Source organism: Xenopus laevis, chromosome 2S (genome assembly GCF_017654675.1).
Source record: "Xenopus laevis strain J_2021 chromosome 2S, Xenopus_laevis_v10.1, whole genome shotgun sequence".
In the NCBI taxonomy this organism is placed as follows: Eukaryota; Metazoa; Chordata; class Amphibia; order Anura; family Pipidae; genus Xenopus; species Xenopus laevis.
Genome location: NC_054374.1, coordinates 63065211 through 63091288, shown reverse-complemented (window position 1 = coordinate 63091288; position 26078 = coordinate 63065211). Strand labels below are relative to the sequence as shown.

Below are 26078 nucleotides of genomic sequence, written 5' to 3'. Positions count from 1 at the left end.
GCGGGCTCCTGGAACTGATTCTGTTTTCTGGCCTCGGGGATAAACCAGGCGAAGCCCATTTAAGCAGAGAGGCAACCACTAAGGGGATCATTGACACTGGTTTTGTTCCCAGGTCAGGGAGTACCCCTACAGGAGAAGCCCATAAATGTCTACTAGAACAACTGGAGGTGGGTCTGCCCATTTGCAACAGTGCAAAGTATGCTGTTTCTAAATAGAAATGATTTTTGGGGCCCGCATTTTTTATAGAGGAAATTTGAGTTAAAGTTTTAATAAACATGACCCCCTGTTTTTTTGCAAACCAATTTATTTAGTGATTATTTGGTTTTATGAAAATATTGTTAGTGGGTTGTATTTGTCTTGAGTGACAGGAGGCGGATTACACACTACAGACCGTATAGGTATCTCAGACTCTTGTTCTTTACAGGAAAGTCTCTTCTGCAGCAAGAGAGAAAGAAAGAGAGAGGGTGTGTGTGTGTGTGTGTGTAAGCCTAACATTCCTCCCACTACACTTTCAAGTCTTACCTCTTCAGCGATTCGCTACAAAGTGACTGCAAGACAAGACTACAATTCCCAGAAGGCTTTACATTTCCTGTGTAATTTGTACAAGGAGGTGTAGTTTATGACTCCCTGCTTGAACTTGTGAGGGAGGGTGTAACAAGTTAACAAATGATTGTTGCGGCTCACATGACAGTCTCTAGAATAGAGAAAGGAAAAGGCATAGATGAGGCAGTTGTGGGACTGCAGCACATTTGTTCACACATTTTACAGCCCTTTGCGTTCCACATCTAAACAACTAGGTGGGCACTTCTGTGAGAGGGAGGGGCAGTAATTCCTATGCCTGAAAATGTGTAGGTAGAGTGAGAGCATTATGAGCAGTTTTGATCATTTGTTTAAAGTCCTTGTTGTGGGAGATTCTACTGTGGGAAAAACCTCTTTGCTGCAGAGGTATGTGCATGATGTTTTTGGCAAGGACTACAAGATGACCATGGGAGGTAAGTGCTCAGGTCTCTAATCATACACCCACTCTGCTGATTTTCAGCAAGGCTTCCTAATTTGGGATTTTTGTGTATTACGCAAATGTAAATATTTAGATAGCTAATTTTATTTTTGGGGAAGCGACTTAACCCATTCCTTGTTGTGATTTTACCTCTCTGCTTATGCCCTGTAAACACCGGCCATGTCATATAAGAAAGAGAAATGAGTGTGCTATATTGTATTAAGTCGATGATAGCTACTATAACTCTCTAGAATTTAATATCTGTGGCAGTTGGGTGAATACAAGAAGCTAGTTTTTATAATGACCTTCAGTAATAAATAAATAAAATGCCAAGACATTTCTTTGCCTCTAACTAGTGACAAGATGGTTATGTGTAGTGCTCATTCCTACTGCATAACAGACTGCTGCTTTAAGAACAGTGAAAACAAATGAGAAACTGGGAATCTAATTATCTCCAGTGCAAGGACCAGACATGGAGTAGCTTCAATTTCCCCTTTCAACTTTTATTATTTTCGGAAAGCACCCACTTAAAGGGGTTGTTCACCTTTAAATTAACTTTTAGTATGATGTAGAGCGTGATATTTTGAGACCATTGTTTTTCATGTTTTATTATATTTGGCTTTTGAGTTATTTAGCTTTTTATTCAGCAGCTCCCCAGTTTGCAATTTCATCATGCTGGTGGCTAGGGTTCAAATTTACCTAGCAACCATGCACTGATTTAATTAAGAGACTGGACTATGAATAGGAGGTGCCCTCAAAAGAAAGGTGAGTAATAAAAACTAGCAAAAACAATACATTTGTACCTTTGCAAAGCATTTGTTTTTAAATGGGGTCAGTGAGCCCCATTTGAAAGCTGGAAAGAGTCAGAAGAAAATGGCAAATAACTCGAAAACTATAAATAAAAAAAAAATGAAGCCAATTGAAAAGTTGTTTATAATTGGCCATTCTATTACATACCAAACGTTAACTTGAAGGTGAACCACCCCTTTAATGCCTTTGCCTCGCTAAGGATATTGAGAGGTGTCGTTTAAAACCAGTTTAGGATTCCAGGATGAACCCTGAAAGTAGCTGAATTTTAGGGTTTGGGTAAGCTCTAGTGCACACTGATAGTATTGGATAAAGGCACATCATCCATAACACTTAATAAGCCACTCAGCTTCTCTAGCACGCTAAGGGCCCTTAGCACAGGCATTGGAAGCTGCGCTCCCCTGCGTTCCGGTTTTATGCGTTCAGCCGCAGGGGATCGCAGGACTAGACGTGCTGACTTCTTTTCAACGTGGCTGTACTCACACAGACGCATGTAAGCGTAGGTTGGGACGCAGCATGTTGCATCTTTCCTGCGTTCGGAGCTTACATGCATCTGTGTGAGTACAGCCGCGTTGAAAAGAAGTCAGCGTGTCTACTCCTGCGCTCCCCTGCGGCTGAACGCATAAAACCGGAACGCAGGGGAGCTCAGCTTCAAAGCCCATCAGTAAGGGCCCTAAAACTGTATAAACTAAGCAAAGGGAGGAATTGACACCCCAACCACATCATATAGTGAGAGACTATAAAAGCACCACAAGCACATAATAAACAGTGAATGGCTTTGGGTACTGACATTCCAGGCACATTATACATTATACAGAGATGGCCCTTGGGGGCTCAACAGGTTGGACAGCTGTGCCTTTTCATAATACACAGCGCCATGCCTTCTTAACTGAGAAAGATTTGGGGATCTTTTTGGATAACAGACTGTTCAGCTCTAGGCAGTGCAAGTCAGTGGTTAGTGAATAACGTACTCTGTTCCATAAAAGGGCATTGAATCAAAGGATGAAAATATCATTTTACTTATGTTGATCCCAGTTAAGGCCTTACCTCAAGTATGCAGTGCAGTTTTTGGGCCCCAGTCCTTTAAGAGAGAGTTCATATTTAAAGGAACAGTTACAACAATAACTGAAAGTGTCTTAAAGGAGAACTAAACCCTAAAAATTAACATGGCTAAAATGCCATAATATATATACTAAACTTATTGCACCAGCCTAAAGTCCCAGCTTCTCAATAGGGGGTCACCATATTGGAACACTCACATGTTCAGTGGGCCCTGAGCAGCTGTTGAGAAGCTAAATTTAGGGGTCATCACAAATTATCAGCAGAAAATTAGATTGGTCTTTGATATAAGATGATGCTACAGGACAGATTATTTACATTGAATTATTAAATATTAAAGTCTGATGCTAGTTGTACTGTTTTCTATTCTGCCATGAATTAATTATCTGTATTAATTACTAATCAGTCTTATATTGTAATATTTTTATTTTGTATATAGTATATTGTGAGTCAGTCCCTTGTGACAGTGACAGCAGCACAGAGCATGTGCAGTGAATCAGCAGAAAGAAGATGGGGCACTACTGGGGCATTTTTGGAGGCACATATCTTTACTGCTAAAAGGCTGTAGTTGCCTTGGGCTGGTGTAAAAACCCAAAACATAATATACAACATTTCTAGCCTACATCTTTAGTTAAGCTTTAGTTCTTCTTTAAAGGAATTACAATATAATGCAGTGTTGCCTTGCACTGGTAAAACTGGTGTGTTTGCTTCAGAAACACAACTATAGCTTATATAAACAAGCTGCTGTGTAGCCATGGGGGCAGCCATTCAAGCATAGGATACACAGTAAAAAAGTTCTGAAAAATCCCATTGTATACTACAGAGATTATCTGTTATCTACTGTGTATCCTGTGTCTTTTCTCTTTTTTTTTTTCCTTTTTTTTAGCTGTGAATGGCTGCCCCCGTGGCTACACAGCAGCTTGTTTATATAAACTATAGAGTTTCTGAAGTAAACACATCAGTTTTAACAATGCAGCACAACAGTACATTATATTTCATTACTTTAAAAGACTTTAATTTTTTGGTGTCACTGTTCCTTTAAAGGGGACCCGTCACCCCAAAAAATTATTCCAAATCCTTTATCATGTTAGTCAAGCAACATGAACTTCAATTACACTATTTAAATTATTTGAATTTTGTTTCCTTTTGTCTGGGAACTCATAATTATAACTAGCAGTCAGGAGCCATTTTGTGGACACTGTTATCAAGACAAGCCTTGCAACATCTCAAAATCTTGTTTGTGCACCACCTTTTATCCTTGTACAGCATTCTCGCTGGCTGTAGAACATTGTGCGTAACAGAACTGACGATCATGGGCCGGCAACAGCCTGAGCAGCCTAAAATAGTTCCTTCAGTAATAATGACAAAAGCATTCCGTACAGTGAGCGGTGTATATGTCTCTTTATTGTAACGGTATGGGGAGAATAAGCCAGCTAGAAGCTTCCGCCACTTCTTCTGTCATTATAAGCGCATTCACATCTCAGGAGCACGGAGATCCCCAGGAGTGCCGCGGGCAGTAGCACTAGTGACACAGAAGTTGCCCTTGCCTAGGTTGCCGGGCTCCCAGGAGACGAAGCAGTCGTAGAGCGAGAGGTTGTGGAGGATAGAGTTCTGCCAGGCAGGGAACTTCTCCCGGTAGTAGGGGAAGTGGTTGCTGATGACTCGCAGAGGCTTGGGGCTCTGCAGGATGAACATAGTGATGAGCGTGATGTATGAGTAGGGGGACTTCCCAGCTGCATGCTGCCTGTCCGTGAATAGCCAGGGAGGAGAAATCGAGCGTCACAGGATGCATGGTCGCCCTGTCGCCTTTTTGAAGAGGAGCGGAAGTGGAGTTTCAGTGAGTTATTTCTTAATAAAGACTTTGTGATTTTAAAGTTTAATTTGACTTGCTGTTTTTTTTTTCGTTGTATACTAACGAATTTTTTTTTTTTAATTTTTTGATGTTACTGTTCCTTTAAAAAGGAATTTTATTTAACAGCTTTTTATGTCTGGGTGACAGGTCCACTTTAAGCTAACTTTTAGTAAGTTATGGAATGTCCTTTTCTTTGCAATTGTTTATTTGGTCTACATTCTTTAGTTTTAGTTAGTTTTCAGTTATTGCATTTTTTATGTGCCTTTTCCAGCTATTAAATGGTGAAAACACTAACATTATATTACTATTATTGTAATTTCTTATTAGTTATATGTCCTTTTCTGTACATATTCCATTTTTTCATTTAAACTGCTGCCTGGTTGCTAGGGTAAATGGGACCCACGCAACCAGATGTCTGCTGAAATTCCAAATTGGAGAGCTGCTAAACAAAATGATCAGCCAAATCTGATATGGAATATTTAGATTGTGATGAAACAGTGAATTCAATGCATCCCTACAAACTTGGGGAAAGATGCTTTTTTACAAGTACATTAGAGAAAAATGTACACCGATAGCGGGGGATCTTTTTTTAAAATAGAACAGAACCATAGGCTATCCTTTTAGACTTAAGAGGTAACTCTGGCTTCCAAACCAAAATTTGATAAAGAGGCCCACGTAACACAGAAACCCCAAATATACCCATCATAGTTACCCATTTCTTCAAAAAGTATGAATAAATGCCATTTTCTATGCTGCAATCCAGCTGTTTAACAGTTCTTCTCTTTCTGCATCATTTGAAATCCTGGCAGGGAAGGAGGGACTAAAACACTGATGTTACAAGTTGTAACAACTTCTCCACAGCTTACAGACAGCATGCAGGAACTACATAACCTACAATGCATTGCACTGTGATGTTCTGTTCTTTATTGAAATCACATGTGCAGGGAATTGTGGGGTTTGGAGGTTGCAGTCTAAGGAGAGCTGGCTGTTGATACAAAGTATCAGTAGTCAGCCAGCTCAGAAAATGTCAGAAATCATGAAAAGTCTGCATATTTTTTAATTGATGTTTATTGCAAAGTTGATTGAAATTATGTTTACTTTTCGTGGAATTCCCCTTTAACTTGAAAGTTGTGGAAAGTCAATGTATTGATGGGTTTGTGTATGTATGTTTTAATTGCATTAAAGCAGGGGTCCCCAACCTTTTTTACTCGTGAGCCACATTTAAATGTAAAGAAAACTTGGAGAGCAACACAAGCATGAAAATGTCCATGGGGATGTCAAAAAAGGGCTGTGATTGGCTGTTTGGTAGCCCCTATATAGACTGGTAGACTACAGGAGGCTCTATTTGGCACTATACCTGGTTTTTATGCAACCAAAACTTGCCTCTAAGCCAGGAATTCCAAAATATTTGCCAGCTTTGAGGCCACTGAGAGCAACATCCATGGGGTTGGTGAGCAACATGTTGCTCACAAGCTACTGGTTGGGGATCACTGCATTAAAGGATAGCTAAAGCTCTACAAAAAAGTAGGGTAGCACTGTTGTATGTTTTGGATTTCTGTATCAGCCCAGGGCAACTGCGGCCATGCATGAATGTATTTAGGTATTTCTTTATATAGCACCACAGTTGTATGCAGTGCTTTACAAGGTGTGAGCACAAACAGGGATAAGGTAATAATTTAAGTTATACAGTAATAATAATTGATAGTAATCAATGCTTAAAAGCTTTCAATACACTGTTTTCATGAGGTCCCTACCCCAAGGAAGAAAGAGCAAATCAGAAACAAAAAGGGGGTGGGGTATAAGTGCATAGGATAAGGAAGCGTTGCTGCAAAGGAAGGCTAGCGAAGTACTTCATCTAGTAGGTAGTTTTTAATGAGCTTAGAAAAAAGCTAGTGTGGGGGCTTTCTTGATGCATGATGGTAAAGCATTCCAGAGACAGAGTGCAATCAGTAAAAAAAAAAGTGTGACTCTGTACAGTCTCTGTACTGTAAGGTCAGTAGATTGTCCTCAGGGCCCGGGAGGGAGTGTATGGGGTATGAGGTCTGATATATAAAGAGGAAAAGAAGAATGAAGGGCCCTGAAAGACAAAATAAGAATTTGGTATTTTTATTTATGCACCAGATTTTAGTAGAGAGGAGGAGGGGAGTGATTTAGCTGCGGATGAGGTGGGCAGCATTAATAGGGATTGAACGCAATGAGTGGAGACATGATTCAAGGAGACCAACCAGTAATATGTTAAGAGTAGTCCAACCTGGAGAGTATGAGAGCCTGGACTAGTGTTTTGGTAGTAGAGGGGCAGAGGAAGGGGTGTATCTTTTCAGTGTTTCTGCAAAAAGGCATGTTCTGGTGAGAGATGTAATGTGGGCTGAAAATGTGAGAGATGGGTGAGTGATACCCAGACACCTGCCTTAGAGGACTGGATGTAGGGTGACATTTTCCACTGTAATGTTAAACATAGGCAGGTGGCTAGGTTTTGGTGGAAAGAAAAGCAGTTCAGTCTTGGAGCCACCATCCAAGACGCAACACAGTAAGGCATTGCTTGATTTTTGCCTGATCAGGGCAAGAAAGGAAGATCTGTGTGTCATCTGCATAAAGGTGATAGGAGAAGCCAAAGGATGTATGAGGTCACCAAGAGAGAGACTCTAAAGGGAGAAGAGGCCCTAGGACAGAACCTTGGGGCACCCCAACAGAGAGATAAATGGGTGGAGAGACATTTAGCAATGAAGATCTGTGCTTCTGATGATGCACACATTAGCTTTATTATTATTTAAACCCAATAGGAGTGTTTTGTCCCACATAAGGATTAATTAATATTTGGGATCAAGTACCAGGTACTGTTTTACTATTACAAAGAAAAAGGAAACAATTTTTACAGATTTGAATTATTTGATTAAAATGGAGTCTATGGGAGATTTGGAGCTTTCTGTATACCAGGTTTTCTGTTAATGGATCCCTTGCCTGTACTGTGTATATACAATACAAATGTCACAGTACAAGACTAATTAGTACTTAATTCAGATTTCCATTTAATTTAAGCTCCAAGCCATTACAGTCAGCATCAGGATATAATAACAAGCCCTTCCCTCTCAACAGCTGCCCAGAGTGTGCTTAGTATGTTCATATCATGTCATATCATGTCTGAAACAAAATCCAAGATGCTCGGATGAGTAGTGCAACGTCTTCAATGATTACTCAGCAAGTCCAGTTGCTCTAGAATTACTTATAGTAGAAGGCCTAAATTATTACTGTTACAGATATGCTAAACCTTTAGGCTGCTGCATCAAGCTCAGTATTTAAAATATAGCATTTCTATCTATATTCATTTCTTGGGCTTTGTTGTCCCTTAAGACTTGTTGTTCCACATTACTGAAATACTTGTTGTTTGGAAAACCCCAGGTCACTGGCATTCCAACTAAGAAATTTCATACCTCTACTTGTTTATTGCATGTGTAACTCCTTCTTGTATCCACAACTGTACTTTGCTATTGTTTGTGAAATCTGTTTTAAAATTCCTACCAAGTGACATTTCTCAATGTGTGGTCACTTTTGTTGGGACTCACACTTGTAGCTAACCAGAGTTAATGCTGTCCTTTCATACAGAATGTAGATTACGTTCAGCATGACAGAATCCAATTTCATATCTCAGCTGTGCACCATTTGCATTGCAAGGTTGACACGTCAATACACACGTCAAGACCCTTCTGGGAGAAAAGAGAGGGAATATCTGACATTCCTTAAGATAAAAGTTGGAACACTTAAGAAATGGCATTCACAAGCTATTATTTACTTTATGGTTGGGTCATGAGTAGACTACTATGCAATACTGTCAGATAAGTCTGAGTTTAGCAGCAGATGTACAGACAATGCTCATTATTGTTACTATTAACAGTGCTGTACCATAGAAGGGTGCTTAAATCAAGATGTATATATCAAGATTAGATACAAGTACTGACTGAAAAAAGACCGTAAACTGTGTATGGTGTCTATGAACTTCCTCAAAGGTTCATAATAGCAGCATTAACTACATGATAATTTAAGAAATAAATTTCGCTGATACCTAAAATAGCTAAAAGTCAACTAGGGTGTTCCATTATTATTATTAACATGTATTTATATAGCGCCAACATATTGCGTAGCACTGTAAAGTAAATGTGATTATAAAACTAAATCCCATGAATTATATACATAGAACATATGGAGTTACATACATCACAATCAATACAGGTAATACACAAGTTGTGGGCAAGATCGAATTAAGTGGGTGAAAAATGTGGTACTGTATGTGGTGTTGCGTTTGGTAGTTAAGCAGAGTGAGGGTAGGCTTCTCGAAAGAAGTGCGTTTTAAGAGATTTCTTGAAAGCAGAAAGGTTGGGAGAAAGTCGGACAGACCATGGGAAAGAGTTCCAGAGGAGGGGTGCAGCCCTTGCAAAGTCTTGAATGCGAGCATGTGAGGAGGTAATGAGAGAAGAGTTGAGTAGTAGGTCAGTAGAGGAGCGTAGTAAGCGGTTGGGTGAGTATATAGAGATGAGTTCAGAAATGTAGGGGTGGGGCAGAGTTATGAAGTGCTTTGAAAGTCAGTGTCATTAATTTGAATTTGATTCTGAAAGGTAACGGAAGCCAGTGCAGGGATTGACAGAGTGGCATGGCAGAGGAGGAGAGGTTGCTGAGTTATATAAGCCTCGCAGCAGTGTTCATTATGGACTGGAGAGGTGACAGTCTCTGGAGGGGAAGGCCAATTAAAAGAGAGTTACAGTAGTCTAGATGTGATATGATGAGAGAGTGAATAAGAATTTTGGCAGCATCTTGGGTGATAAATTATCGTATTTTGGATATGTTCCTTAGGTGGAAGTGACATGATTTAATAAGTGACTGGATATGAGGAGTGAATGACAGAGCAGATTCTAGGATAAACCCAAGGCACCGGGCCTGGGGAGAGGGGGTGATAGTGGAATTGTTAACTATGATGGATACGTCTGGGATGTTTACTGGTGTTAGTTGGAGGAAAGAGAACCATTTCAGTTTTAGAGAGGTTTAATTTAAGGTAGCGTTGTGACATCCAGGTAGAGATAACGGACAGGCAGGAGGAGACTCGAGTTAGGAGTTCTGGGTTGAGATCAGGAGATGAGAGATAGATCTGAGCATCGTCAGCATAGAGGTGGTAGTGGAAACCATACGAGTTGATTAATTTGCCGAGGGAGGAAGTATAGAGGGAGAATAGTAATGGTCCCTGGACAGAGCCTTGAGGAACTCCAACAGAAAGAGGTAGGGGAGAAGATGATACTCCATTGTAGGAGACACTGAAGGAACGATTGGTGATGTAAGAAGAGAACCAGGACAGGGCTGTGTCACGAAGGCCATCTCCTTGAATAAAAAGATACTCCATCTGGGGCCATGGAAGTTTCTGCTTAGGGGGTTATTTTTAGTTTGCCATATTTTGTATACTGCACCAAAAACTTTAGCTTCATATGCTGGATTCTCTATTACTTTATCGTCAATAATACATTAAAGAGGACCTATCACCTTAAGAAATAATTTCAAATCCTATGTAATAATGTTAGTCAAGCAAAATAAACTTGTCTAAACACTTTTATTAAGGCTGGCCAGCCTTCTATAAAATAAGAACGAACATACAACACCAGTTGAATATCCTTCTGATTTAAACAAACCCCCGTCTCCTCTGTTTAGGCATTGGTTTTCCAATTTGGCGTAAATGGCCTCTATACTTTTTTAGAAAAACAACGGTACTCTTGGTTCAAAATGTGAAAGTTGCTGTCCTCAAAGGAGTATCCCTTTTCCTTTAGATTTAGGTCGATTTCGGAGTCTTGTCCTGAGGAGTTAGCCTTTGTGTGGAGGGCCATTTGCTTACTGAGCATTTATTTTAGTTTCCCAATGTGGTTTGGTGTTGGGTCTTTTAGGTGCTGCACCAGTTTGTGTCAGACTGTTACTTGGGTTCTCAATATTTTACTAGTATATCTTATTTCTTCTGCTACATGCCTCCCCTATGTGGGTTGATGTGGTGTTAAAGGACATGTAAACCACCCACACAAAAGTGTCATTAGTGAACAGCCTCTTTGAAACCTTTATATACCTGCTACTCTGGGTTGTTCGAAGGTTAATAGTAAGTTTGCAGCATCCCCTTAAGGGTTAAAATGCTGGCAAATTCCATACCACTCAAGTAAGCTGAAAAGGCCACTTAGATAAGTCGTGAAACATTTTCAAGCTTACTTCATTTCCAGTTGCTTCAGACTTATCACTACTAGTTTCTGTATACCATGACCTTATTGAATGAAAAACTTTATAGACTTTTTTTCATATAGTTTTTGCTTTGAACTATTGAATGTGCTGTTGCAAATGTGTTTTTGCTTTTTAAGTATTACTTTGTGATTAGTTATTCATCTCCCAATGAAACAATGTATTGACTTATTCTGATATGTTCTGATTTTCATGTGCCTGGTTGTCGGTTCTTCAGTGGATTTTGCGCTGAAAGTTGTGCAATGGTCAGATGCAGAAACTGTAAGGCTGCAGTTGTGGGACATTGCAGGTAAGGTCTTCATCAAGTAGGAATAATTTTTTTTTTAGCTCACCTAAAATTACTTTAAATAATAAATATAGGTCTTGACACATGGAATAGTACTACAGTACTACTTACAGGGTATAGCGGCCATAAGCAAGTATCCTCGCTGTGCTAAATCATTAGAGAGGCTCTGACACATTCTGTAAATATTAAGAAAACAGATGACTAAAGTACGATAAGATTATGAAGCTGCATTTTTGTTTTAGTTAACTATGTTTTGTACATAACTTAAAATGTAATTGACAATATTCTGATCCTGCTTGTGACTATTTTATACTCCTGCCACCGGCTTTGGATAGAAGCAGTTTCTGGAAATCTCTACCGTAAAATGAAGCTTTGTGGGTAGGGAGGGGGTAGGGATAGGGAAGTGTTGATTTAGGTTCTGCTCAGTTCTGTGGTTTTCAGCAGCTGTGCTGTTAGGCTCCTGTCCTGTCCACCACTGACTTGTAGTCACTTTTGTATTTCATTGTGTAATTTATTATTTATGAACTTGAATATCAAATAATTCACAAATATTATTTTATAATACCATATTGATCATATAATAAAACTTCTATATGTTGAAGCTCCAGGCCTAACTTCCTGGTTTCAGCTAAACAGGGCCAGCACCCTCTATGCTCTCCTGGAAAGTCCTGAGGGCCTGTGCCTAGGGGCAGCTATAAGATGTCTTTATTAGAAAAGAAAGATTTTAGAAACATTTAGGACACTTTTTGCTGGTGGTGAGCTGCCAAAACCAGTCTCCCTCGAGGTCCTCCTTATGCCCCAGGTGCCCCCTAGAGCTCCAAAAATGCATCAGGCAATTTTTTGCCATCAAGCCAGTCTGCTTTCTGCCTAACTAGTGACTGAGCTGAGTGATATCACTGGGCAGCAGAGCTAAGATATAGGATTTAGGCTGCTCAAGACAAATTCAGGTAGATGTCTGAAACAAGGAAAAATAAAATTATATACCCCATATTGATAGGGTACCAAAATATGTGGTATGTAAAAGTGCATTACCGGTATATTTTCATTGTAAAAACACAAACTTACTGTGTTTGTTGTAATCACTCTGAACACGTTAACCCAAAAAAAAAAATAATAATGGAAATTACATTTTCTAAAGAATTCAAAATGGATAAATCTCACGCTGTTTTTATGCTAAAGTATGTGATTTCCAGAAAACATATTTTTCACTTCAATTGTTTTCAGATATTACACAAGAAATTAAGACTTTTCTCAATTGCTTTTTATTTTCTATTTTGACTGTTTTTCTAATATCTCTTTGACATTTAGGGGGTTCTTTACTAAAGTCTGATTTTTCTGGTCGGCACTGGGTTTCTTCAATAATCCAAAGATTTCATGGTTTTCAGGCGATAAAAGTCTCAGGTTTTGGGGCTTCAAATTTGAAAAGTCACAGTTTTCAGGGACCAGTCTAAAAAATGTTTACAGTTTGGATTTTCTCATGGATTTTATGCAGTCTTTTCATAAGAGATTTTCATGAAAATGTATTGATAAATGGGGGGGGAAAGTCCATGCGGATTTGGTTTTCATAAAATAGTGAGAACATTTCGGAATCTGTTAAATAACCTCCTTAAAGTTTCACATTTTTGCCTTTTTATTTTTCCTTAAAGGAATAGTTCAGTGTGAAAATAAAAACTGTGTAAATAGATAGGCTGTGTAAAATAAACAATGTTTCTAATATAGTTAGTTAGCCAAAAATGTAATATATAAAGGCTGGAGTGAACAGATGTCTAATAAAACAGCCAGACTCCAACTTCCTGCTTTTCAGCTCTATAACTCTGAGCTAGTCAGCGACTTCAAGGGGGGCCACATGGTACATTTCTGTTCAGTGAGTTTGCAATTGATCCTCAGCATTCAGCTCAGATTCAAAAGCAACAGATATGACCCATGTGGCCCCCCCTCAAGTCTCTGATTGGTTACTGCCTGGTAACCAGGGTAACCAGTCAGTGTAAACCAAGAGAGCTGAAAAGCAGGAAGTAGTGTTCTGACTGAAATGTTATACATAAAATCACTCCAGCCTTTATACATTACATTTTTGCCTAACTAACTATATTAGAAACATTTTTTATTTTGCACAGCCTATCTATTTACCCAGTTTTTATTTTTACACTGAACAATTCCTTTAAAGCAGCTCTGTGAGGGGGATTACGGACTCTGTAAGATCTTTTCTGCACCTGGCAGTGGCGTAACTACCGAGGAAGCAGACCCCGCAGTTGCGGGGGGCCCGGGGGTACAGGGGGCCCGGCGGGGCCTGCTTCCTCAGTAGTGCCGCCGTGCCGGATTACCCACAAGGCGCCCTAGGCTACGGTCCACCTGGTCCAATGGGGCCCGGAGAGTAAATTATGTATTAGGCAGCTTTTTCTTCGTAGAGAATCTGCTGCTGAGTGTTGCTGCTTCACGGCAGTGACTGCACGCCCCCTCCCCCGCAGCTTAGCTGGACTGTGCAGTGAATAAAGTTGTTGGAGTTTTCACAGCCACGTGACTCGTCTCAGGGAGCGAGAGATAACCGCCTGCAGCTCTGCACCATAATATATTAGGTCAGCATGTGAGGTCCTGAGAAGTTCTGCTCAGTAGGCAAATAGGGGGTGGGAGGTTAAGGCTGTAGACAGGGGAAGGGAGCTGGAGAGAGGGGTCGCTGACACTTTTTATTGCTGCGCAGGTACCAGCCACAATCTAGACTGTTGGGGGGGGGGGGGGGTTGGCGAGTTCTAGTTCAGCTGAGTGGTTTTTCTCAGCACATATTAACTTAAAATCTGCCACATGTTTTTGATCTATGTTCCATACTGATCACAATTAGAAACATCACAAGCTTTCCACTACATCAGGATAGACCAGAAGTGCCCATTAATCCCACACATTCCTGATTAAATAATCCCTGATTAAATATTTTTATATCTGTATCAGCATGCACAAACCATCAAACTAACTTTTGTTTCTCACCTACATAGTAGGTGAGAAAAATAAAAACCATCTCCATAAAAAGTTAAACGGGTTGTTCACCTTTGAGTTAACTGTTAATATGAGGTAGAGAGAGATATTCTGAGACAATTTGCAATTGGTTTTCATTTTTTGTTATTTAAGGTTTTTGAGTTATTTATCTTTTTATTCAGCAGCTCTCCAGTTTGCAATTTCAGCAATCTGATTGCTAGGATCCAAATTCCCCTAGCAACCATGCACTGATTTAAATAAGAGACTGGAATATGAATAGGAGAGTACCTTACTAGAAAGCTAAAAAACTAAAATTTGGCAATAACAATAAATGTGTAGCCTTACAGAGCATTTGTTTTTTAGATGGGATCAGTGACCCCCATTTGAAAGCTGGAAAGAGTCAGAAGAAAAAGGCAAATAATTATAAAACTATAAAAAAATAAATAATATATATATATAATAATATAATGTGTGGGACTGTGTTGAGAAGGTTACATTAATACAAGTAAAAAACAGCAGGCACATGATAAAAAGGAAATAATATAGATGGGGGTAGAAAAGGAGACACAAAATGAAAGGCTTGATTTTTTTAATCAGAAAAATATTGAGGTCACAAGTAAGTGATTTGGAAAAGTGGGTGTGTGATGATATGGAAAAAACATGAGTTCTGGGGTATTTATACATGAAATAGCCTTTGTGTTATCCTGCTTATATTCTGGGGGTATTGATACATTAAATAATCCCTGTGCCATCCTGCTATGAATTCTGGGGGTATTTATAAATTAAATAATCTCTGTACCATCTTGCTATGAGTTCTGGGGGTATTTATACATGAAATAATCCCTATGTCATCCTGCTATGAGTTCTGGGGGTATGTATACATAGAATTGCTACCGTGACATCTTTATATGAATTCTGGGGGTATTTTATATGAAATGGCCACTGCATTCATTCTACTAAGTGTTTTATGGGCATTATAAATGAAATTGCATCAGTGGCTTTTTTTTCAGAACAATAAGATTTATAGGAAGAGGTTTAATAGGAAGAGTTAAAATAATATATATATATTTCAAAGTGGGCACGATCTTACTTCTGCACTAACAGCCCTTAAGTTTGCTCATAGCCTTTACAGAGAGATATGTGAAATTGACACTTTACCATCCTTCTGTAGTTCTGGGGTATTTATATATGAAATTGACACTGTACCTGTCTTCTATGACCTCTGGGGATATTATACATGAAATTATCCCACTATTTTGTGCAGAGGGGGCCCTGAAATTTTTTTTGCAGGGGGGCCCTGGAATCCGAAGTTACGCCACTGGCACCTGGATTATACACCAGAGAGGAACATTAAAGTTTAAACTTCAAAAAAAAAAAAACCGCAAAAACAATCAAATAGTAAAAATAGAAAGCTATTGAAAAAAATCTTTATTTCTTGTGCACTAGCTGAAACCAACTGAAAAAAAAGGGTTTGAAGGGTGAACAACCCCTTTAAAATATCTTTAATGTATAAGAAACAGCCTGTTATACTCATAACTTCACAATTCAAACGTAATAAATAAAAATGAGAAAAGAAACATCTCTTTGATACTTATCACAGTGATACTTTCATACTCATGCATGGCATCTATTATCTGGAATACTCGACTTGCAGTTTTCCGGGCTGCTACTGCTCCTTCAACTTGTCTCATGGCAGAAGGCCAGAAGTGCCCCTGGTCTTTTTATAATTTGGATTTACATTACTGAAGTCAATGAGATATTCCCAATAGGATTATTTTGCCACTTGAGGATTTAGGCAGCTTGCTGTAGTTACTAGCAAGTACAAGATGCTGCTTTATTCTTACAGAGAATGGTTATAATGGGCTCTGTTTTAGTTGGTCTTCTTGTGTTTCTTATCTTTCTGGATAATAGGTTTCCGGATATTAGATACCCTAGGGCCCCAGACAGTGAATGGGTGTATGGGCTATAAGCAACACTCTAGTCTTCCAATTGTCAGCTGAAATGGATCCATCCTAATTTTGATAGATAATGTGATTAATAGTGATTAAACCCTTGGTGTACCTTAACCTTAAAAAATTTGAAGCGTATCCTATTCAAAATGCTGTTTTTTCAGTTTATATAAAGGCTTCTCATTTCCTTTGCAATTCACAGGACAAGAGAGATTTGCTTCAATGACCAGACTGTATTATAAGCAAGCATCTGCTTGTGTGATCATGTTCGATCTAACCAATGCAGAGTCCTTCAGAAATTGCCAAATGTGGAAAGATGACCTGGATAATAAAGTGACACTACCCAATGGTGACTTTGTGCCCTGTATATTGCTCGCCAACAAGGTAACCTGATTTTTAGTGTGTTGCAAACGTAAAAGCAAACATATCCATCAAAGGACCAAATGGGGCAGATTAGGCAACCTGGGAGAGACTGTAAAGAACAAATGCAGACGCGTAACCGATAACTTCTTTGTTTCTACAAACCCCACATATATTTGAGAAATTATACATGTTGTTGGAATATACTCAAATGGCAGACTTGCCAATACCTTTTCCAAAATGAAAAACATTGTCAACCAGGGTAACTTCAAACAGAAAACTGCCTGTCTTATTCACAAGAGTTTGTCATTTAGAAATTTTTAACCATACATAACATACCGGTAAGCTCACTGTTTTTTCTCATTTCCTCATTAACCAGCATAAATGGGTTCACTTGCAGTCCATCTTCAGCCACTATTAGGGCAGTTTACCTTAAATCTGACTTTACTCTCATCAATATGTAAAGGCAGCAACCAAAGAGCTGCTGAACATAAAGCTAAATAACTGAAAACCCACAGAAAATGATAACCATTTGCAAATTGTCTCAGAATATCAGTATCTACATCATACTAAAAGTTAATTTAAAGTTGAACTACCTCTTTAAGGGCTCAACTACATGGGGGATTTTGATTAGATTTTGTAGTTCAGACTGTATCTGCTCCACAAGAGATTTTGTGGGATCCTGCAAGATCTGATCACCCCTGCTGTAATGTAAGTCGGATCAGATGAAATCGGATTGTGCTGTTCTTGCATCTACGTTCGAAAATCCATGTATTTCAGGGAGAAAAAAGGTATTTCAGACACCATCAGATTTTATGTTATGGGATGCAGACATACGTACAGTAGCAAGCAGTGGTCTCTTCCGACAGGCGTGTTGGGTCTGATAAATTATTTATGTAACTATTCATCAGATTTTTCTACCAGTCACATTTTATTTTGACTCGCACAACTGTATCCAGCTTGTAGGACACAATCTGTTAATCCTTCAAAATCCACTATGTAGTTTAGCTCTAACTCAACGAATCGAATGGTGTAAACTTACTCAAAGTGGTCCTCTAAACACAAACATGATTGTGCATCGCCTTTTTAGCAAACTCTTACTAATGGGATTGTGACTATGATAGCTGGCTGTCAATGCATTATACTATGCAAGGGAGAAGCTTGTCCTGGATTTTCCAGTTGGGTGCAATTACAGCATGCCATTGGCTCATAAACTATTGAACTACAAGGCTCAACATTCTACCTACAGAGGGTACTGGGGCTTGTATTGCTAGAATAACTGAGATTTAAAGGTTGAAGGCTTAGGTCCTGGACACGAGAAAGTGGGACATGCTCCAAATCTGGGAAACTATCAAGGCAAATCTTGTTGTCTATACTTTGGCATTAAAACAACACTAACAAATTTTCTTTGTTTGAATTACCTTAAGAATTTCTTATCTACTAGTGATCATTGGCATTGGCCACCATTGTCTTCTTATATGTTTCTCTTAATGGCAGCTGTAATGATCCCAGTCTCCATTGTGGTAATAAGCATGATAAATTTCTATAGCATTGTTCAAAGACATTTTTAAGACAAGTATCTCCCTGGCTCTCTGGTAACAGTTTTATGCTAATTGTTTTCTTTGTAATGGTCTCCATTGCTACTGTTTTTTGCATATGAAGCCCACTTCATATGATCCAGCTGATGAGCCAAGAGTATCACAATATTATTATTAAATAGTATTACATTATTATTATTATTATATAATATTATTAGTATATAATCTTATTATATTGTTAGTATATTAAAATTTGCCACCATGGCAGCAGTTCCCAAGAAAAACTGTACCACTATAATGGTTTACATGGGAGCTCTCACCATTTTACCTTTTGAATGACAAAGATTACCATGGGCTTGGCCAATTTAGACAAAGTGGTGATGCTGTCTTCAAAAATAATCCATACTGTTAAATTGTAAAAACAAATTGTGGGATAATCAAAAGACAAGCTTACTGCTGAGGTTTCATGTTGTCTTTGACAAAAGTATACCACCAGCCTCTCTTTATTTTTTTTTAGTGTGATCTCTCTCCATGGGCTGTCAGCAGAGAACAGATTGACCAGTTTAGTAAAGAGAACAATTTTATTGGTTGGACCGAAACATCTGTCAAAGAAAATATAAATATAAATGAATCCATGAGGTAAGGGTTAATTCAGTCAAAGCCCAATTTTCGATCCATGCATTTTATATTTTTCTGCATTAATGCTATTTTTTGCAGTCCCCTCTTATTCTAATGCATTTCAGTGTGTTTAGTTGTGTTTTCATTGATTTCTTTTAAAATGCCTGCTTGTCCTGTTAACATCTGGTAAAATATCGCACTTTTCCTGCATTTTTTTCATGGTCCACACCAATTTTACAGCCAAACTTTGGTTTTACTTCCCCTTATTTTACATGTTCCTGTTTTTTTTGGTCCCCTGAAAATGTGTAATAGGGATTTACTGTAGAAGGATCTATATGCGTGCATGAGTGCTGTAACAAGGACTGCTGAATTAACAGAAATGGTTTTCTTTTACAATGTTACTTATACAAGGTCTATTGTATATTACCTATTGTATTGTAAAGGGTGACAGGCTGCTTTAGTGATCCTCCCACGTCTCCTGTACTAATACGCCAAATCCTCCCACTCATCTCCTCTACCGAGACGCCAAATTTAGGGGGTGGCATGCTGCCCAACCTCACCCACATTGATTCAGAAGCACTGGGGATGCTCAGAAAATATGATGGCTTTTAAACTTCCCTTTCACCAATCCCCATTGCTCCAAAAAGTTGCCCAAATAAAGGGGAGGGGACAGGGGGGATGAATGACAGCAGGCCTAGGGGCACCGTCTATGTAAATCCGTCCCTGAAGATCCTCCCGCCAGTTTCCTCTACTGAAAAGTCAGATCCTCCTGCCGGTCTCCTGTTTTGAGGGCCCAAAGACACAGCATGGCAACTGAAGGACCAGGCTAGATTGTCAACCTAACGCTCATTCCTACACATAAGACAAAGGGCAGATATCAGACGCATTGATTCTTCTCCAGACTGGGCACCATGTGTGGGAGGAAGGCTGATGGACTTTTACCCTTAGAAGATCCATGGGTCCTCACCATCATCAGAGATGGATACCTCATCCCATTCTCATACTGTCCCCCTCCCAGGGAACAGGAAAGGAACAGTTTAGTGTACAAATAAAAATTGGGTAAATAGATTGTATGTGCAAAATAAAAAAATGTTTCTAATATACGTGTTAGTTAGCCAAAAATGTAAAGGCTGGAGTGACTGGCTGTCTTACCTAATAGCCAAAATCCAACTTCCTGCTTTTCAGCTCTCTAACTCTGACAACACTATCAATATCGGTTAATACACACGCATCTTCACCAAAGTGCTCAGCCCAATTGTGTGTCTTCACGCCCTACCACTATGACCCCGTTCTTATCTCCAAGAAGTGAAAGACACCCAGTTATGCATGACCACCTTGACTCAATACGGATGGTTAATCAATCACAAGAAATGCTCCCTCGCTCCAACTCAGGAGCTACAATTCCTAGGAATGACCTTCAATTCTGTAACAAGAAGAATAACCAACAGAATCACAAGCATCACAACCAAATTCTTCACCAGAGCATGGCTTTCAAAGGATGACTGTCTCTGACTTCTTGGTTTCATGGTGGCCTCTTTGGACACAATAAAAAAAATTCTTTGTACAGCATAGTTTAAAAATGCCTTTATTCACAATTTCATGGCAGAACCCAGTCAGCAATGTTTCAGGCCTTTGTATGGCCTTTTATCAAGCTTACTTAACACTGGCCATCTTGACCTTTTTATAGACAGCTTTCGCCACCTACTGGCTACAAATTGACATAAACATGGATCTTTGTTCATACAAAATGTTAAATTGTTCTCAATCCAATATTGTTACAATGTCATTAAATACAGTGAAAACTGTTTAGCTCTGTTTGGTTTACAACCCAATCACTTTGTTCAAAAAAATCTGAAAGACTTAATATTAAAAAACAATTAAAAAAACAAAACTCAGCGAAAAATGGCTTGGAGATCATATTCGCTGTTTAGCCTTTGTGGGGCAAGTGTATCCAATTTTCTTATCCATATATTATTATCATGTATTTATATAGCACCCACATATTGTGTAGCCTCTTTCCTCAACAACGTCTTTACTCGGCCCCCCCCCCCTCGACTAGGTACATGATCCACCACTTGATATTTAAGTTGATGTATAACATGGCCAGCTTCAATAAAATGGGAAGCAACTTCTTGTTCCTTCTTGCCAGTCCTAATTGCTGATTTATGTTCCCTCATAAGTTCCCTGATGGAATGTGAAGTCCGTCCCACATATAATGAGCCACAAGGGCATTTTATAATATATATGACAAAACAGCCTAGGCAGCTGCCTCTTCTGCCTACCCTTAGTTCTACTCAGAGTCCTAGTAGGTGAAAAGGCATGATCCATTACCTACAAATGTATGCATCACCAACTAGTACATTGGTTTCAAACCCATCCTGAAAAAAGTAAGCTACTTTCAGACACAACTGCTTTCAGCTCTGCTTAACCAAAGGACCACCAACACATGTTTTATAACATATTTATTCTATTATACAAAGCCTCAAACAGCTACACCTTCCCATTTTTACAGGAAATAGGGGAAAAGATCAAATGCAATCTCCATAAAGGTGATATGCTTTATATCTGTTGTAAATGCTAACTAATACAGAAATACTGGGATGCAGTTCTCACAGATTGTAGCCATACTGTAGATCTAGCACATCTTACAATAACAATTCTATCAGTCACCCCCTCTCATCTCAGCATTACAAAAAACCTTCCTGGCATTTGTTTTCACAGCAGTGTTATCCCCAGATACTGGAAAACAAATCAAACACTACCCTTGGGAGATTGGGTAGCAGAACTTAAATCAATCATGCATATGGAAGAGTAGATTTCGTATTCTAATAATAATCAAGACACTTACTGTATATGTTCACCTGGTCAGCTTTGTCAATACACAAAGAATCAGATGATTACAAAAATATCTTGCTGGAGTAATCTGCCTACCCTAAAAAATGAGCTACCCCTAATATCTCAAAGGAAGAGTTCAGTGTAAAAACTGGGTAAATAGATAGGCTGTACAAAATAAAAAATGTTTCTAATATAGTTAGTTTGCCAAAAATGTAATGTATAAATGCTGGAGTGACTGGATATCGAACATAATAACCAAAACACTACTTCCTGCTTTGCAGCTCTCTAACTCTTAGTTAGTCAGCAACTTTAAGGGGGCCACATGGGACATAACTGTTCAGTTTGCAATTGATCCTTAGCATACAGCTCTGATTCAAAAGCAAACAGTTATGACCCATGTGCCCCCCCCCCCTCAAGTCACTGATTGGTTACTGCTGGGTAATCAGTGAAAAGCAAGATAACTGCAAAGCAGGAAGTAGTGTTCTGGCGATTATAATAGACATCCGGTCACTCCAGCCTTTATGAATTAAATTTTTGGCCAACTAACTATATTTTGCACAGCCTATTTGCCCAGTTTTTATTTTTATACTGAACAATTCGTTTAAAGTTGTCTGTCAAACAATTATAATCCTCCATTCCATATAGGCAGGCTGACCATATTCGATATTCAACTGCCTCTGTTATTTTTACTATTTTGAACAAATTACATAGTATGACTGAAAGCAATACAAAATCACTCTACAAATGCTTTCACCCTACCCTGTTCACCATGTCCCCCCTAGTGTTTACATTACTACTTGTTTTATTATGAGTGTATCAATTGGAACTGTAACTATTGTAAGACAAATCTATCCATTGGTGGAAACAAATCAGCTGGTTTTGTCTTTTTTCTAATATAATATAAAATTTATACAGCTTAGTTAGGATAAAGTACAAAGTACCATTTTATTATTATTTTTGAAAAATGTAAACTATTTGCTTATGTTTATTATCATTATTTTTCACATTTATAAAGGGCTGTACATGTTGGTGCATCAATTTTCACCTATAGGCCAAAAGCTTGCAAACATATTCCAGTTGAACAATTTAGTATTGTAATAATATTGCATAACTTGATATCTAGACAAAATAGATACTAGTGGAAAATTAAGACAATTTGTTAATGCATACTACATGACTTTTGCAGCAAATGTATAGTCAAAGAAAATTAATAGTTCATACTATTTTTTTTCCACCTGACTACTTGAATTTTTGATGGGGGTGCTAAAAGTTTAATTTAATCTAAATCTTTTTAAGTTATCTTTATTCTAGAGAAGTTGTAGAAATTGTTAGTATAATTTTGTTTATGACTGCACTGGTGTGAAAAATGTGATTTATGTTTTTTTGTATTTTGAGGTCCATCTTAGTTTGTATTTAGTTTGTACACTGAACATACAATGCTATTTTATGTGTTGTGCATTAAAATAAATGTTTTGTTCTTTAAATTATTCCGGTTGCTAGGGTCCAAATTACCCAAGCAACCATGCATTGATCTGAATAAGAGGCTGGTATACGAATAGGAGAGGCCTGAAAAGAAAGATGAGGAATAAAAAGTAGCAAAAACTATAAATTTGTAGTTTTAAATTGCATTTGTTTTAGACAAACATGGGAAATTCAGGCAGCCCTTCCAAAAACTAGGCTGTCCAGGTCAAACCCGGACAGATGGCAACCCTGTACATAGTTAGGAATATCGTCCATGAATAAAAGTTCTTAGACTGTTTCACAGATAAGAACATTAGAGTGCACTATTCAAAGTTAAATGCCACATTCCAGATTCCTGACTTTCATATTCTTGACCTGCATTCTGTTCAGATTCTGTTCCAGATTTATGCTTAAAAACAGTATATTTGGTAAAAAAGCTGCTAAGTAATTGTTTTTGCAGATAATGTGTTTTAATTCACTGAGCTGTCTGCTTTTACAAGATTTACAGGGGAATGTAATAAAAGTCGCAAAGAGCAAAACAATTCGCACCAATAAGACTAAAAATCCACATCTCGCAATGTAATATTGTTCCTTAAACTGTTATTACATTGCGAATTTTAATTGCGCATTGCGAATTTTAATTGCGCATTGCGAATTTTAATTGCGCACTCATAAGAAGTGATTGAAGGTGTCGTAATCTTTTGGAGCAAACATAACGACTTTTTCAGTAAGAAGTTTTATTACATTGACTGCACATTGGCGCAAACTATAAAATTCGCAAACGGTCTTTCACTGTCGGAAGTGGTCGCTAAACAGTTTCCGGGCTCGCAAAAGCTATATTAAATTCGCACAAAGCAAAATTTGTTCGCGCAAAGGCATAACTTTTCGCATTGCGAATAGTTTTTCCGTTAGCGATTTTTATTACATCCCCCCGATAGCTTTTAACTTTGGTTTGGCAAATTAAAAAGTGTTTTATGCCTTTACACTCTTTTTGCGTTTATGCTTAATTAGCTATATCATCTTAAAATGTATGATTATTTTTTAATCTCATTTATTAGTATTTGACATTTTCCTTTAAACTGTATTTTTGCAATTTTTCTTGATATGTAATTTTATGTATTTATTACACTTTTAGAGTACTAATTGGAAGAATGATGGCATCAAAACAATCTGGCAACTCTTCTTTTTCTACACATGGAGATTATATTAACTTGAAGGATATCCATGAGGGTGGTACTGGCTGCTGTTAAAGGGAATGTGCCACTTTACACAACTGACTGCTTTAAACATACTAGTCCTAAACCAGCGGTAATGCATTTTAGCAATGCACAAATAAATGGACAACTTTCCCATGGACGTTTAGAGGAGGTGACCTTTGAAGGTGATTGTTTTCCTTACAAACTTTATATTTGTGCTTGTTGCACTGATGTCTTTTGGTGGCTGACAAGGTCATACTTATCCCCTAGTATTCCCTGTAGAATGGTACTGGTGTGCAAATGTTAAATAATGTTACAGCTCAGATCTACAAACTACTAAACAAAATAAACTGATTTAAACACCATATTGTGTGTCATTCTCATAAAGTGGGCAACACTGATAAATGCTTTATACTAACACAGATACCATACTGAGTATCATGACTTTTTCCTGCCAATCTGCAGTTAAGTATTACTTCAATAGTTCACTTTCCAAATTATATTTTTCCTTTTGGTGTGTTTTTAAACAGTACAGTTCAGTTGCTTCCAATGTTTTATTTTAGCTCTGTAAGCCAGGTTGCCAACTCTTTAAACTTTTACAATGGTTACAATAGTTGATACAGGAGTTCCTTAATGCTGATGAAAAATGTAACAAAAAAATGTAAAAAATTTAACAGATAACTTTAGTAAAGGTCAGAAAGCATACTCAGAAGGGGCTGAAGTGTCTGCTGCTGCTGCTGAAACTAGATGCCAACCCTACAAACTAAGCAACTTTAAAGTATACATTTGCTAAAAATGTACAGTGGTTTTAAAGTAATTGCACTTGAAAGTAGTATTTTTAAAATCATTTTTTGTTTCGGCCTGACATTAGGTGGAGACTGGCAGTGCTACAGTTTGTAGAAAAAAGGGCATAGATTTGAACAGTGCTAGGAACTGATAATGGGATATTCTTGTAAAAGGTGGGAATTTGCCAGTAGCACCTGTTTCTACAAACTGCTGCCATCCACTTTACTCCATTTAAATTTTACAAACTCTCTTTAATTAGTTTTAGACATGTCTTGTAAGGCTACAATGACATAATTATTCACAAGATCTAAAGAAACCCATAGGGGTGGATTTATCACATCCAATATTTTAGCATTTCTTAGAAACGGCGAAATAAATCAATAAATTAAAGCATTTAAAAGTAAATCAAATAGTCCTGCACTTGTAAAACTACTGTCTTCAGAATCATTACTATCATTTATATTACGTCGTTTCTGTGTAGCCATTGGGACGATTTGAAAGAGGAAGGAGAGCGGGAAGGTCTCAACAAGGGAATTATTGTGAAAATTATTTATAAACTCTAAAGGAAAAGATCTTCACTAGTCATCACTGAATTGGAAGTAATGGAAGAGACCCAGTTGTCACCTTGTGCAATTAAAAAAAAAAAAAAGAATATGCAGTGTAAGAAATAAATTGGCCTCTTGTGCTCGTACTGGAATACTTCATGGTCCAAAAATAATCCCATAGCTGTTATCAATTTGATCAGATTGGCTGAAACTAGCTAAATTCTAAGGGAGGTAAGGTATTGGCTATTTGAAACATGCAAGCATTCCAGGGTTCCCACATTTTTGGAAATGTATCATCTCTTATCAAATTGGATACTAGACCATTTTTTAAAATTACTTTTTAATTTTCATTATTTGATTTAGTTGAGTTTTAAAGTGGGGATCATAGTTGGGAATCTCCTATGTCTGGCAAACATTTTGGCATTCAAGAAGATATTACCAATCAAAATATTCATATAGAAATGTATAAAAGAGTTTGTTCTGTTTAAAAAAGTTTCTTGATGGTCTTTTCTCAGGTTAAACTGTGTTACTAAATGAATTGTTATGTGCAGTGGTACTTGAAATTCTGTTATA

At 38.0% G+C, this 26078-nt stretch overlaps 1 protein-coding gene across 1 annotated transcript; it reads left to right on the top strand.

Moving 5' to 3' along the window:
• Positions 1-809: 809 nt before the first annotated feature.
• On the top strand, positions 810-24534 carry rab29.S (RAB29, member RAS oncogene family S homeolog; the record flags this gene model as incomplete). Its single annotated transcript, NM_001092215.1, is given in 5 exon segments — positions 810-992; positions 11185-11256; positions 16369-16550; positions 18582-18703; positions 24114-24534. Coding segments are annotated over 5 exon segments (615 nt in total). The 3' UTR covers positions 24229-24534.
• Between the last annotated feature and the right edge of the window lie 1544 nt (positions 24535-26078).